General features: G+C 67.3%; 2 protein-coding genes across 8 annotated transcripts in view; both read right to left on the reverse strand.

The window, feature by feature from the left end:
* IKZF4 (IKAROS family zinc finger 4) overlaps positions 1–8,701 on the reverse strand; it is a 31,342-nt gene extending 22,641 nt beyond the window's left edge. For 2 of the 5 annotated variants that reach the window (XM_087771725.1, XM_087771724.1), the window contains exon 1: positions 7,715–7,852. Coding sequence is in view for 3 of the 5 variants with exons in the window: in XM_087771721.1 (XP_087627847.1) it covers positions 7,715–8,075 (361 nt within the window). In the remaining 2 variants the exon portion in view is untranslated. Of the gene's footprint in view, positions 1–6,697; positions 7,449–7,714 lie in introns of those variants that run through there. The other 3 variants (XM_087771721.1, XM_087771720.1, XM_087771722.1) reach the window with 3 other exon arrangements.
* An 80-nt stretch (positions 8,702–8,781) lies between these two features.
* Positions 8,782–11,733, reverse strand: SUOX (sulfite oxidase). Of its 3 annotated transcripts, none has more exons than XM_087771752.1 (4): positions 11,708–11,729; positions 10,975–11,017; positions 10,737–10,890; positions 8,782–10,324 (listed from the first exon to the last, which is right to left on the reverse strand). In XM_087771752.1, the coding sequence occupies exons 2-4, from the start codon at positions 11,004–11,006 to the stop codon at positions 8,894–8,896; spliced, it is 1,617 nt and encodes a 538-aa protein (XP_087627878.1). In that variant the 5' UTR covers positions 11,007–11,017; positions 11,708–11,729; the 3' UTR covers positions 8,782–8,893. The 3 variants fall into 3 exon arrangements, with proteins under 3 accessions (XP_087627878.1, XP_087627877.1, XP_087627879.1); XM_087771751.1 differs by lacking the exon at positions 11,708–11,729 and adding an exon at positions 11,198–11,420; XM_087771753.1 differs by lacking the exon at positions 10,737–10,890 and having other exon boundaries at positions 11,708–11,733.
* Positions 11,734–12,857: the final 1,124 nt, after the last annotated feature.

The following is a 12,857-nucleotide window of genomic DNA, read 5'->3' on the forward strand; positions in this document are numbered from 1 at the left end:
ACTCACCCCAAGTGCCTTCAACGCTGCTTTGCAGCCCTGGGCTTAACACCGTCAACACCGACCTCGCCATCAACCCCAGTGGACTGCACTGATCCTGCCCATCCCAGTGGTGCTTGCCAGGCGCTTTCCAAGCGGAAAGCGAACGCCAACGCCAGCAGCAAGCTGTGGTCCCGGCAGCGAAGCTGCGACGCTGCGGACGAACGCCACGGCAAGCACGGAGGATTTCATCCCCCCGCGCGCAGACCACCACCACCGCAGCTCTGCGGCGTGCATGGGGAACGGCGTCGGCTCTTAAAGCCAAACCTGGGACGCTTGGAGCAGGCAGAGATGGGAGAAGAGCTGCTGCTGGCTCCCCTGGGACAGCTGAGAGCTGGAGAGTCACCGGTCCAGACGGACAGACGGCCACTGCCGCAGCCCCGGGCAGCGAGGGGTGCCAGCAATTCTCTTCTCCCACTCCGGCAAGGGGCCGCTGCTGGGAACCGACGCGCTCGTGCCCGACGTGGCAGTGGGGGGATGAAGCCTCGAGCGCGGGACGTGTGTAGCCAAAGCCCTCGGCTTCATTTTCTCAATGAAAAGAGCCGGGGTTTCGGGCAAGGAGAGCGAAGGCTGAAGCACCGCGCTCTGTCGAGCAGCCTCGCAACAGCCGTTCCGACGACCACACCAAAATAAAAGGGAAATCTGCCTTACATTTTGCTGCTCGGCACCCCGCGGAGATAATGAACGTTTTATACATTCAAATGGCTTTTATTTGTCAATTACACCGGCTGTTTAAGAAACAAAATGAGCCCAGTTTTAGAAACAGGAGTTTTGCTGTTTAGAGTTGGCTCTAATTGGCAGTTGATAGGGTCGGAAACAGAGCGTTTGCTGCAGAGAACAATTAAAAAAAAGCGATAATTTGTGGAGATGAATCGTCTCCTCGAAAAGGCAAATCAACGTGATTTGCCGAGCATGAGCACACACAAGCAGCAGCAGCGCTGTTGGTTCTCCCCTCCATTGCTCGAGCAGCCGATGTACTGCAGCCAGCGAGGCTTTGCAGGGGACCTCCGTCCCTTTTCCGAGCCGAAGGAAATCGGTCGCCCCTTTTAACAGCAGGTTTTTAACAATAATCACGTCTTTGAACGAACCAAGTCGTACAAGTCTTGCTCCTGGCAAGGCACCGCTCCAGACAAGCGCAGATGCGGACAAGGCGCGTTAGGCCAGGCTTGTCGCCCCATCGGACCCCGCTACTTGCTCGATGTTAGTTAGGAAGAAACGCTCTGGCCGTGCTCCGCTTAACTGCGGACCTCACGCGGGGGCTCGCTGCTTTTGGGGAGGCTTTCACCAGCTGGACACCAGTTTATGCCCAGTCCGGCCCAGCGATGCCCGCGGCAGGTCCCACCCCGGCTGTTTCGCCAGCGGTTTGGTGACAGCCCGGCGAGGCGAGGACCCCCCTCCATCGCTGGCACCCAGCGCCCCGGTGCCTGACCGGGGAGATGGAGACACGGGCTCCGATCTCCCCGCCGGCAGCAGGACGCAGACTCCCGGACCTGCTCCAAATCCACAAGTAAAAGGTGCCGCAGGCCGCCACGGGCACCATGCGAATTTAACTCGGTTACAGGGGCCGCACAGAAGAGGGAAGCGCACGGGCTGGTGCCCCGACACCCGCGCTGTTCCCTTCCCTGCCGCCCGTGCCACCCAGGCGGCGGAGGACACCCGGGGCCGCACCTCCGCCCTGCCGGCGGCCTCCAGCCCGGGCAGCGAAGGAGAAGCCGAGCGCTTCAGAGTTCCCCTTCCCACCCCACGGTGGCCGTTAACTTCACGAGATGAAACTGATTTAGGTTGAAATCTCTCTCTCAAGCGCCCGGTTACACAGGAACTGTGGTTTGAAATGCATCCTGCAGCTTTATTTTTGTTGAACCCGTAATTTTGCTTTTTGGTGTTACGCACAGCCGCTCAGAGATCCGTCTGCTTTCCACAAAGGGCACGGCCACGCGCTAATAAAAGTCAATTTTATTTAGAAAGCCCTTTCCCTCCTGTACCCTGCAGAAGCCCTCGAAAAAAAGGAACTTAAAAAAAGAAAAAGACCAAGCGCCAAGCGACTGTCCGACGGGCCCCGCGGGTGAACGCAGGGCACGGAAAGCTGCGGCGTCGCCCCCTCCCGAACCCCTCGCCGCTGCCCAGGGACCCGTCGCAGCCCGGGCTCGTGGCTGAGGCCAGGGACAAGCGGGACCCCAGCCTCCTCCCTAAACCGCAGGCGGCGAGGAGCGAGAACGAGAAATTCATTTCCCTCAGAGTAATCAGCTAATAATCAGCCAAATACAATTGAGTCGAGGAGCCGGTTCTGTAACTCCTACTTCCTCCTCATGCACGCGGTCTCATTAATGTTAACGGGATGATGTGCAATAAAAGAGATTGATTCCTCGCTCCTTTGTATTTTAAAAGAGGACCCAGAGAAAAACATTGGGAGCGTTTCAGGAGCCCCGAGCCACGTGTCAGCGGTTATTTCCCTTAATCTTGGCTGAGTGTAAGGCCTCGCAAGCAGGAATCGCAATTTTTTAAATTGCAAATTAAAAAAAGCACCTAGCTCGGATGAACTCATAGCTCTGTGGTAACGACAGCCCATAATTAACCTTCGGCTAGAAAATGGTTCTGCATGTCATCTGTCCCAGAGTCCTTTTGATTTTGAAAAGCGCCGCAAAAAGGCTGCGCAGCCGGACTGACAACACCCCACGTCACGGCCTGGGCGAAAACACATTCCTGGGAGAAAGGGGCTGCTTCCAAGGACGCAGCTTCTCCTCGTCCCTGCTCAGTGCCGACGCCGGCCGCCTCCGCGCTCCCCCTCGGCACCGCTAACAGCCCCCCTCCGTCCCCACCAGGAGGGGCAGCCCCTCACCGAGCCCCGGCCCGAAGCGCAGCGCTCGTCCTCTCCGGAGCGGGGTCTGGGTCCGGCAGCGAGGACTCGGGCCAGGGACAAACCTCCGCGCCCTGGACCGTCGGGCGCAGGGAGCACGTCTCTGTCTCCGGGCTTTCTTCCCAGCTTTCAGGTGTGATCATCAACTTGGGAATCAGAGACAGGAGCGCACTAAAATTAGAGCAGAGTGCCTTCAGCGCTGCTCGACGCTCTCCTCCCCTCTGAAATAAGGACTTTTCCCCAAGTGGCAACACTCAAGGAAAAAGAAAAAGTCCTCGGAACTAGCCCAATTTAAAAAACCCCTCCATCTCAGCACGACGCAATTTGTGAACGTCCTTTGCACTGATAACAAGGGGCTTCTGAAGGCGGCCGGGCCCGGGCGCCCTCCTGCACCGGGATGGGTCGGGTCCTGGCTTCCTCCCGGGGTGGCAGAAATGTCCTAGAGATGGGAAAAGCCTCTCGGATCCCACCCAGACCGCAGGCCGCCTCTACGCTCCCTCCAGCGCGGGGCTCCCAGCAGCTGCCTCCAGAGCCCGTTTTCACCGCTATCAGCCTTGGGGTCGTTAGGAAAGGCAGCCTGTGTTCTTCCCCTCTTAATTTCTCCCCGGTGCTTCTGGTTATACCTCGAGCGCCGTGAAACAATTCCGAATGCTCGGCACCAGCAGCGAAACGCTTCTCCAGACACCACGACGGCAGGAAAAGACACCCCAGCCCAATTACACCGAGGTATCTGCCAGATTATTTTTAAGATGACAGCATCAGCCCCTGCAGAGGGTAAATGCACAGCTCCTGCCAGACTCGCACAGAAACCAGCCAGAAACACCAAACCCCTTCGGTCTGGCCCGTTTCTCTGCCGGTCGGGCGTTGTGGCTCGCAGGCAGGGATCGCTTCCCGAGAGCCACCCGGGTCCTGGATCAGCCCAGACCCTCTGAGCTGGGACGGGCAGAAGGAGCCCTCGGGAACCAGGAGAGCCAGCCTTCCTCAGCCCTCCTCAGCCTCTGCTGCACCCAACACCGCCCAGACAGCGCCGCCTCTCTCTGCGCCCAGGGCTGGCTCCCGGCTCCCCGCTGACCTGCTGCAGGACAGCTCGGCTCGGCGAGACCGGCATCGCCGGAAGCAGCGAGCCCGCGGCGAGGAGAGCAGCGGCGCACACGGCGGGAAGACACGCTTGGGGCGAACATCTTCGAGCCTCCCGTCGGGGTAAGAATTAGTAAGCGCTGTAAAGGTCCCTGCAGTTTCTTTTTCCCAACCATTGTTTCCGTTAGCTGCCCTTTATTTTCCAACGTGAGGACTTTTTTTCCACCTTTGCTGCAAATAGAAGCTCGCTGAACAAACCGGCTGCTCAAAAACACCAACGTTTGTGTCACTGGAAAGGCCTCAAACCCCGGCGCAGGGGAAAGGCTTGCTTTCAGGGAGAGCCCCCGTCCTGCGAGCGTCCCCGATGTAAATGCCGAGGCAGCAGCTCTGCCATGCGCGCGCCGGTGCTCTACGGTTGCTGGCACCGGCGGGGCCGGGCCCCGCTCGCCGGGGGAGACCCCAGCTCAAGTGGTTCAACAGAGGCAGAAGCGAAGGGAGCCACCTTTCAAAAGCGAAAATTAAAGTGTTGCGACATGTTTTATCCATTATAAAATAGTTCTCATTGTTTCCGTATTTTGAAATATATTATTCAATAAGATTAAGTGTTTATTGGTAAAAAAAAAAAAAAGGATTTAATGCAATGCTGCAGCTGGAGGATGGCGGCTGACGGCTCCTGACCGCTGAGCTGGGGGAGACCCCTCGTCTCCTCCGACATTTACAGGCAGGGCTACGCCGGAGCGGAGCGACGCCGTGCAGCGCTGGCGGGGAGCGGCAGCAGGACTATCCTCAGGTTACTGCTTTAGGGACGGGCCGAAACACGTCCGATGCCCCGCTCCTAACCGCTTGCGCTGGGTTTGTCACACCAGCCGAGCGAACGCGGCCGCCGCGTCCCACTGCACCAGCCCGGCCTCAAGCACAAAGAGGGGTCCCACATCGTCCCCCCGCCACCCGGCCATTGACCGCAGACCACCCCCAGGTAACGCCCGCGTTTCAGGTGCCTCAACCCGAGAACCGAGCAAACATGGCTGCAATTTCCATCCTTTTTTCTAAATAAAGCCAGTGCTTGACAAAACAGGGGAAGAGAGAAACGCTCCGAGGATCCAGATCCAGACCCCGGACGGGCGACCGAAGCGAGGTGCGGCCGTCGGCAGGCGAGCCCGCGGGCGCTGCCTCCCACCGAAGCAGGGATGCTGGTTTTCGCTAATATTCACGGCCTGGAGAAGCTCCTCCCCGCTGGAACCGCTCCTAACGCTAACACGACGGGACACGAGCCTTGCCTGCTCATTGATACAATTTTGTTTAAAAGCCTGCTGATGGAAAAAGCACTATAAACCACCGCAGTGTAAAACGTAAAATTCCTCGTCTTACACACGCTCCCGAGGTTCGGTGACTTCAACAAAGTTTTAATTCAAAGCAAACCGAGGGCCGTCTTCTACCGTGCCTTTGTTCGGCGTCTAAACCCGCGTTGTGCCCTCTGGGCATCACCACAATACAAATAAATAATAACCGCGAGCAACGACGCTGAGCCCACAAAAGATGAAAAGACGTTTCGGGAGACCGCCCTGGCAGCGAAGGGAGGAAAGAGAAGTTCCTTCTTCAGCACTTACTTGGACAGACGGACAGACAGGGACCGCCGGAAAGAGGCCCTGGCCTTTACGACGCGAAGCCGTGCTGCACTTTCAACGCTACCGATTGCAGCCCGACTTCGCTACCGACGCTCACGCGTGTTTTAAATGGAACTGATCCACCGAGAGCGGAGAAAAATTAATCCTCTGCTGGATGCTCCCTCCTCGCGCCCGTCCTGCGTCCGCTGCCCTCGGATAACCCCGCTCCGTCCTCGGGCGCGGAGACCACGTCGGCCCCCGCGGTTCCCGTAATTCCCCTCGGGAGCGCAAGCCGCTGCTGTGCAAACAGAATCGGCGCTCCGGGGCCCCGCAGCTCGCTGCCTGCCCGGCTCCTCCGAACACTGACACCTTCACAAGGGCTCCAGAGCCCCGTCTGTCACGCCGGCTCACTGAGGCCGCTCAGGTTTCCTCGAGTCCTTGGAGGCGAAAGCCAAGATGAGGCCAAAAATCGTTATCCTGGCTCCGCCGCCGCTTGCCCCAGCCGTGCCGCAGGACCCGGCTCACGCTTCCCACCGCCCCCCGCCCCAGGCACGGCCTCCACCCAAGCCAAGGGCACCACGCGCGACCCGGCGGACGCAGACGATCCCTATTTTGTCCGTACCGGGACCCCGATACGCAGTGGGAAGGCATCCGCCAGCTTCTCCCGGACAACGCCGCCCTCGCCCCGCCGACATCGGCCTCGCCGGGCGCAAAGCGCAGCACAGGGACGCCAGCGCCCAAGCAAGTCCCCCCTCCTCGCAGCACAGGCCCCAGGCGCCCACCACGCGCCCAGGAGCTGAGACCCCGCGAGGAGCGACCAGGAGCGGAGAACAAGTCTAGCACCGGGCTGCCAGCAGCAGCTTTGGCCCGAGAGCTTCCCCAGAGCCGCCGCTGCCTCCTCCCGTGCCCCCGGGGTCCCTGGGTCCCCCTTCGGCAATGCCGGCGGGGCGCCAGGGCAGGGCATCGCCACAAAGCCCCCGTTTTGGCCGACAACAGACGCGCTCTTACTCTCTGCGAGCAAAACGAGTTGGTCGTCGGCACCGCAGCTTCTCTTCAGGAGGGGTTCGATGGGAACGGCGCCAGGCGGCAGCCGGGACGCCGGCTCCGGGCTTTAGGGAACTCGTACCTGCTCTCTGCTCCTCCCGAGCTGCCGGAGCCACGCGCTGCCCGTCCCGGTGCCGGTCTCCGGAGCTGCGGCAGAATCGGTAACGGGGAGCAGAGGGGAGTCCTGGGCAACTGGAAAATGGGGGGCAAACCCCACACCTGGGCATCCCGGTCACGCAGCCGAAGAGGAGGCTCCGGTTGGGAAAACCCTGCCTGGAGCCAATGGCTTCACCCGAAAAGCGGCGCCTGCCGCAGCCCTGGCCCCGGAGCCACCGGGCAGCGGCGTTACCGAGGAGCAAAGCCTCTTGGAAAAGCCTGACCCGAAACCCCCAAAGAGACGCCCCCTGCCCCCCCAAACCCGGCGCTCCAGAAAACGGACGCGGGGAAGGGAGGGAAGCAGGGGGAAACGATCCCGGACGCGGGCGGGCGGACGGACGGACGGACAGATCCCCCCGCAGAACAGGGACGGGGAAGAGGCACAGGGACTTCGGCGGGGCCCCCGCGCCCCGCGGTGAAGCCCATCGTTTCCCAGAAATGCCGTTCCTCCGCCCGGGCTGCCCCCGCAGCGAGGCGGGGAGCCCCCGGCCGCGGGTCCCAGCGCGGGGGGCCAGGCGCCCCCGGCCCCGAGCCTCGGGGCTGCTCCCCCGCCGGGAGGGACCCCCTCATCCCGGGCGGTCCCGGGCCCCGCCGTCCTGGGGAAGGGAGCGCGGGGCAGATTTCGGGGCGCAGCCACAGCCCCCCCACGCCGGGGGGGGCCTCACCCCTCCCAAACCCCCCCCGCTCCCCGCCCCCCGGTACCGACCCCGCTCAAAGCCGCGACCCCCCGCCACAGGCCCGCAGGACACGGACCCCCCCAGCCCAGAGCCCCCCGGCCCCCAGCGCGGCCCCCGCTCCCCCGGGGGCCCCTCCGCCCCCCGCCCCCATCGCCCCCCGCCCGGTCACACCCCGCCCCCCCCCCCCCCCCCCCCGCCCCGGCCGGCGGCCCCGGCCCAGCCGCCCCCCGCCCCGCCCGGCCCCCCGACAGCGCCCACCCCCTCACCGGCGGGGCTCCGGGAGGGCCCCCCCGGCCCGGCCCGGCCGCGGGGCGTGGGGGAGCGGCGGGGGGGGCTCAGGGCCGCGGCGGCGGCGGCTCCGGCTCCATCGGCGGCGGCTTCACCTGAGGGACCCCCCCGCCCGCCCCGAGCCACTTCCGGCCCCCGCGCGCAGCCAGGCCGCGCAGCCGAGCGCCGACGCCCTCGAGCCGCCGGGAGGGGAGGGGGCGGGGGGGGGCGCCGCGGCCGCCATGGGCCGGCACGGGGGGGGCTCAGCCGAGCGCCGGCGCATCGAGCGGCCGCCGGCTGCCCAGGGGCGGGCAGCGGAGCGCCGAGAGAGCCGAGCGCGGGGCGGAGCGCCGAGGGCATCGATGGGCCCGGGGGGCTTGTGCGGGGGCGGCGATCGGTAACCGGTAGCCGGGGATCCCGGGTCCGGCGGGGACCGGCTCACGGGCAGGAGCGGCGACGCGCCGAGAGACAGCGGGACCCCCCCGGGGCGGCCGTCGAGGGGCGCCGGTGAGCGGCTCCAAGGGCACCGGTACCGGGGGTCCCCTCGGGGCACGGAGGCCGTGGGGCCGGGGCTCAGGGGGGCTGTGGGGGCCGTACGGAGGCTGGGGGTCCCGGGGGCCGTGGGGTCGTGGCATGAACCCCATAGGGTCGGGGTTATATAGGGTCACGGGGTCCCATGGGGTCATGGGGGTCCCATAGGGTCATGGGGCCCCATAGGGTCATGGGGGTCCCATGGGGTCCGGGGGTCCCACGGGGTCGTGGGGGTCGTATGGGGTCCGGGGGTCCCACAGGGTCACGGCGTCCCATGGGGTCACGGGGGTCCCACGGAGTCACAGGGGTCGTATGGGGTCTGGGGGTCCCATGGGGTCACGGGGCCCCACAGGGTCATGGGGGTCCCCCGGGGTCCCGGGGTCCCATGGGGTCACGGGGGTCGTATGGGGTCCAGGGGTCCCACGGGGGGACGGGGGGCTCGGGCAGCAGCCGCTCTGTGGGGCCGGGGGTTCCCCGGGGCCGCCCCCCCCCCCCCCCGCTGCCCCCGCGCTGCCCCAGGAAACCGAGGAGTCCATAAAACTGCGCAATCTTTATGGAGCCACTTTCACACGTCGGGGGCTGTAAAAGGCGGCGACCTTTGAGCCGCCGCGGCCGCGGGCCAGCGGGGAAAGCCGGCGGCGGGGCGGTCAGCGGCTGACGGTGACGCGGACGCGGTGCCAGGCGTTGCTGAGGACCCCGCGCAGGTTCCAGATGGGCGCCATGGTGTCGGGCTGCACGTTGTAGCTGCCGTCCACCGCCTTGCAGACGATCTCCAGCTCGGCCCCCGGCGTCACCGGCGCCTGCAGCTCCCACAGCGTCCAGGCCCAGGCGCGCCCCGGCACCGGCCGCTCGCCCGCCAGCCGCGCCACGCGCCAGGTCCGGCCGCCGTCCAGCGAGACGTCCACCCGCACCACCTCCCGCCCACCCCCGCTCCAGGCGTAGCCCTTCACCGTCAGCTCCCCCGCCGGCACCGCCGCGCCGGGGCGCGGGTGGGTGATGGCCGACTGCACCGGCAGCTCCTGGATGGCGGGCGCCGCCGAGTAGTCCACCGTGTCCCAGTCCACGCAGGGGGAGAAGCCCTTGTAGTCGTTCTGCTGCCAGTGGCTGGGGCTCTCGGCCGGGCTGACGGCCACGCGCCGCAGCCACTTGACGCTGCGGGCGCCCACCACGCCGGGCACCACCACGCGCAGCGGGAAGCCGTGGTCGCGGGGCAGCTCCTCGCCGTTCATCTCGTAGGCCAGCAGGACGTCGGCGGCCGGGCTGAGGGCGCGGCCGTAGGGGATGGAGGCGCCGTAGGGGGCCCCCCCGGCGTCGACGTCCAGCCCCTCGAAGCAGACGTGCCACTCGCCCTCCCGCTCCTCCCCGAAGCCGGCGTGCAGCAGGACGTCGCGCAGCCGCGCGCCGCCCCAGCGGGCCGTGCTGATGGCCCCGATGTCCCACGCCAGCCCCTTGACGGGGCGGACGCGGCTCATCTCGCTCCGGCGGTTGCCGGCGCACTGCAGCGTGGCCGTCACCTCGTGCTTAGGGAAGCGGCTGCGCAGCTCGGCCAGCGACAGCGAGAGCGCCCGGCCCCCCGGCCCCTCCACCCGCAGCCGGTAGGAGCCGGGGTCCACCGCCGGCACCGGCAGGTGGTTGCGGGTGAAGAAGAGCTCGTTGGGCGTCAGGAAGCGCTCGGCCAGCAGCTCCGCCGGCGGCTCCGCGTTGAACGGCTTCTGGCTGTTGACGCGGAGCCCGGGGTGGCGGGGGGGGTCCCCGGCGAAGGGGTCCTGGGCGGCGGCGAGGGCCGGCGGCGCCTCCTCGGGGCCCAGCTCCCCCACCTTGTACTCCCGCAGCAGCTCCAGGACGTGGGGCTGGTTGTGGACGGCGTAGAGGGCCCAGAAGGGCTCCAGGGCCCCCCCGGCCGCCAGCAGCACCTTGTCGGCGCCCCCCGGGTGCAGCTCCACGAAGTCGGTGACGTCGAAGACCTCGGTGCCGTGGGTGACCCAGATGCGGTCGCGGGGGGAGCGGTGCCGCCCCACCTCCTCCCGCGTGTACCGGGGGTAGCGGGGGGCGGGGGTGGCCTGGGCCGCCTGGGCGACCTGGGGGACCCCGGCCCCGTCAGCGCCCCCCGCCAGGGCCCCGGGGGTCGCCCCACACCGGCACCCCGGCGCAGTGGCCCGCAGCTGGGGGGGGACGTGGCTCCCCCTGCCCCCCCCGCCGCACCCCGGTGTCCCGGGGCCGCACAAGGACCGGGGGGGTCCCGAGGGGGGGGGGTCCCGAAGGGGTCCCGGTGCCGCCCCCCCCAGATCCCGCCCCCCCCGGTGCTGCGGCCCTGGGACCCTGCGGCCCCGGTGCCCCCCCCCGCCCCGGGGCTCAGCCCCCCCCCGGTGCCCCCGTCCCAGGGCAGGGCCCCGCGGTGTCCGTCCCCCCCCGCCGGGGGGACCCGGGCTCCCCGGTGCCGCCCCCCCCCGTCCCGGTGCCGCTCCCGTCCCGGTGCCCCCCCCCGCTCACCCGCCGCCGCCGCTCTCCGTAGGCCAGGGCGGCTCCGAGGCCCAGCAACGCCGCCAGCACCGGGGCCGCCGCCCCCCGGCGCCCCCCCCCCAGAAGCGGCGGGCGCGGGGGGAGGCGGGAGCAGCCGCGGCGGGGCAGCGGCAGCGGCGGGAGCCTGCGGGGAGATCGGGGCTGGGACCGGCCCGGGCCGGGGGGGCACGGGCGGCGGCCGCGGGGGCCCCCCCGGGGCGGCTCCTACCTGGGACCGGCGACGGCTCGGAGCAGCAGCATCGCGGCGGCACCTGGGCGGGAGAGAGCGGCTCGGGCGGGCACCGGGCACCGCTACCGGGGGCAGAGAACCCCCACGGTCCCGGGGGCAGCCGGCACCGGCGGCCTCGCGTGGGGCATCCCCGCTCCTCCCCGCCACCTCGCTCCGGTGCCCCCCCGACCCCATCCCGCTCCCGGGGGGCCCCGCCGCGCACCTGCGTTACGGCTCCGGTAACGCCACCTCCCGCTGGTCACTGCCTCTTTAAGAGAGGGGCGATGGGCGTGGCCTCAACGAGGGGGGATGAGCCCCCATGGCCACGCCCCCCAGCCCCTCGGGGCGGTGTTGGGCGTGGCTTAACCCCGCGGTGGGGCCCACCAACAGCGGGATTTAAAGGGGCAACGGCGGCGCATTTAAAGGGCCAGCGCTACCAGCGGGGCTGTCCCGTTCCTCTCCCCGGGTGGGCGGCGAGCGAGAGCCGGGGGCCACCGCCCAGCTGGCCGCTCCGATAAGCGTTATCAGGGCAGGGCTGGGCTCCCACACCGGTTGTTGGCACCGGGCAGGAGCCGGAGCCGTCGCTGAGCGACGGCTCCGGCTCCTGCCCGGTGCCAACAACCACGGGAGGTGTCGTGTCCCCCCCCCCCCCGCAACCCCCAAATCCCTCCCCGAGTACAGAGAATGTGGGATTTTTCCTTCCTTTTTTGTTGTTCGGTTTGGTTTTACTTACATTAAATACATCGGTAAATCGGCGGTTGAGCTCTGTTACCATGATTGTTATTTAAATGCAATGGAGGAGCTTTCTCACAGCGAAAAGAAGAGAGGAAAAAAAAAAAAAACAAATTATCAGAGAAGAAGCAGAAAAAAAAAAAAAAAAGAAAGAGTGAGAAAAGCTGCAGTGTCCCCATTTGGTCCAGGGTTTTGGCCAGGAGGTGGCTGGGGCTGGCGGCGGCTGGGCGAGGGCCTCGGCCTCCCCAGCCCAAACACAAGTCGCCAGCGCGGGGGGGGCTCCGCCAGCCGGACCCCAGCCCGAGAGAAGCGAAAACCATGGCCCGCGCCGCGGCACGAGGCTCGGCCGGCGCCGGGGATGCGAGGGACGCCGGGGTCTGGCTGCCCGCGGGCTCTGCCCCCGCGGCGGGGGGCTTCATACGAAAGGGGTCCCTCTGCGGCAGAGCCCCCCCACCCTGCAAGCAGGGCCCCTGGGGGGGCGCAGGAAGCCTGGCCTGGCCCCAAGCCCCACGGAGGGAGCGGGGGGCTCCGGGCGGGTGCTGGCAGCACCAGGATCGGGCCCTGGCTGCGGAGCAGGGACCCGCGGCCCAGGCCGTGCTGCCCTCTGCGGATGCGCTGCCGCTCCGGGGGGGTCCCCGCTTCGGGGGGTCCCACAGTGGGGTATCCCCGCTCCGGGGGGTCCCCCCGCTCCGGGGGGTCCCCTGCGCTGCAGCACCCTGACCAGAGGCACCCGCACGTGGCCCGGGGGTGCCACCTTCCTCCCCCCCAGAGGGGGGGGGGGCTCCATGGGGCCCCTTCGCTCCGCTGCTGGCACTGACCGACGGTGCCCAGCCCCGTCCCGACTGCCCCGAGCGCGGCCGCGCCGCAACCGAGGGCTTCTCCAGCTGAGAAAGCTCCTTAGGGAAAGCAGAAACCCAACCACACCAGCGCGGTGCCCCAGCCGACTCCGCCGCCCCGAGGGCTCGGACCCCACCCGACCGAAAGACGGGGAAAAAAAAAAAAAAAAAAAAAAAACCAAGGTGCATCTCAACGGGACATTTCCAGGAGTAAAGTGCAAACCAGAGACAGCCCTCGCCGCCGGCCGGGGCCAAACCGCGGAGCGAGAGGAGAGAGCGGCCGGTTCATCGCCGCCGGCGCGGCCGCTCGCCGCC

Source organism: Nipponia nippon, unplaced genomic scaffold, assembly GCF_047370975.1.
Source record: "Nipponia nippon isolate SJK-2023a ecotype South Korea unplaced genomic scaffold, ASM4737097v1 scaffold_35, whole genome shotgun sequence".
In the NCBI taxonomy this organism is placed as follows: Eukaryota; Metazoa; Chordata; class Aves; order Pelecaniformes; family Threskiornithidae; genus Nipponia; species Nipponia nippon.

What these genes read in the sequence shown, in the direction of transcription:
- SUOX (XM_087771752.1), bottom strand. Translation starts at nt 11,006, where the DNA reads ATGCTGCTGCTCCGAGCCGTCGCCGGTCCCAG. An exon ending in CGAGCCGTCGCCGGTCCCAG is followed by an intron (nt 10,891 to 10,974) that starts GTAGGAGCCGCC and finishes ATCTCCCCGCAG; the next exon opens with GCTCCCGCCGCTGCCGCTGC. An exon ending in ACGGAGAGCGGCGGCGGCGG is followed by an intron (nt 10,325 to 10,736) that starts GTGAGCGGGGGG and finishes GGGGTCCCCCAG; the next exon opens with GTCGCCCAGGCGGCCCAGGC.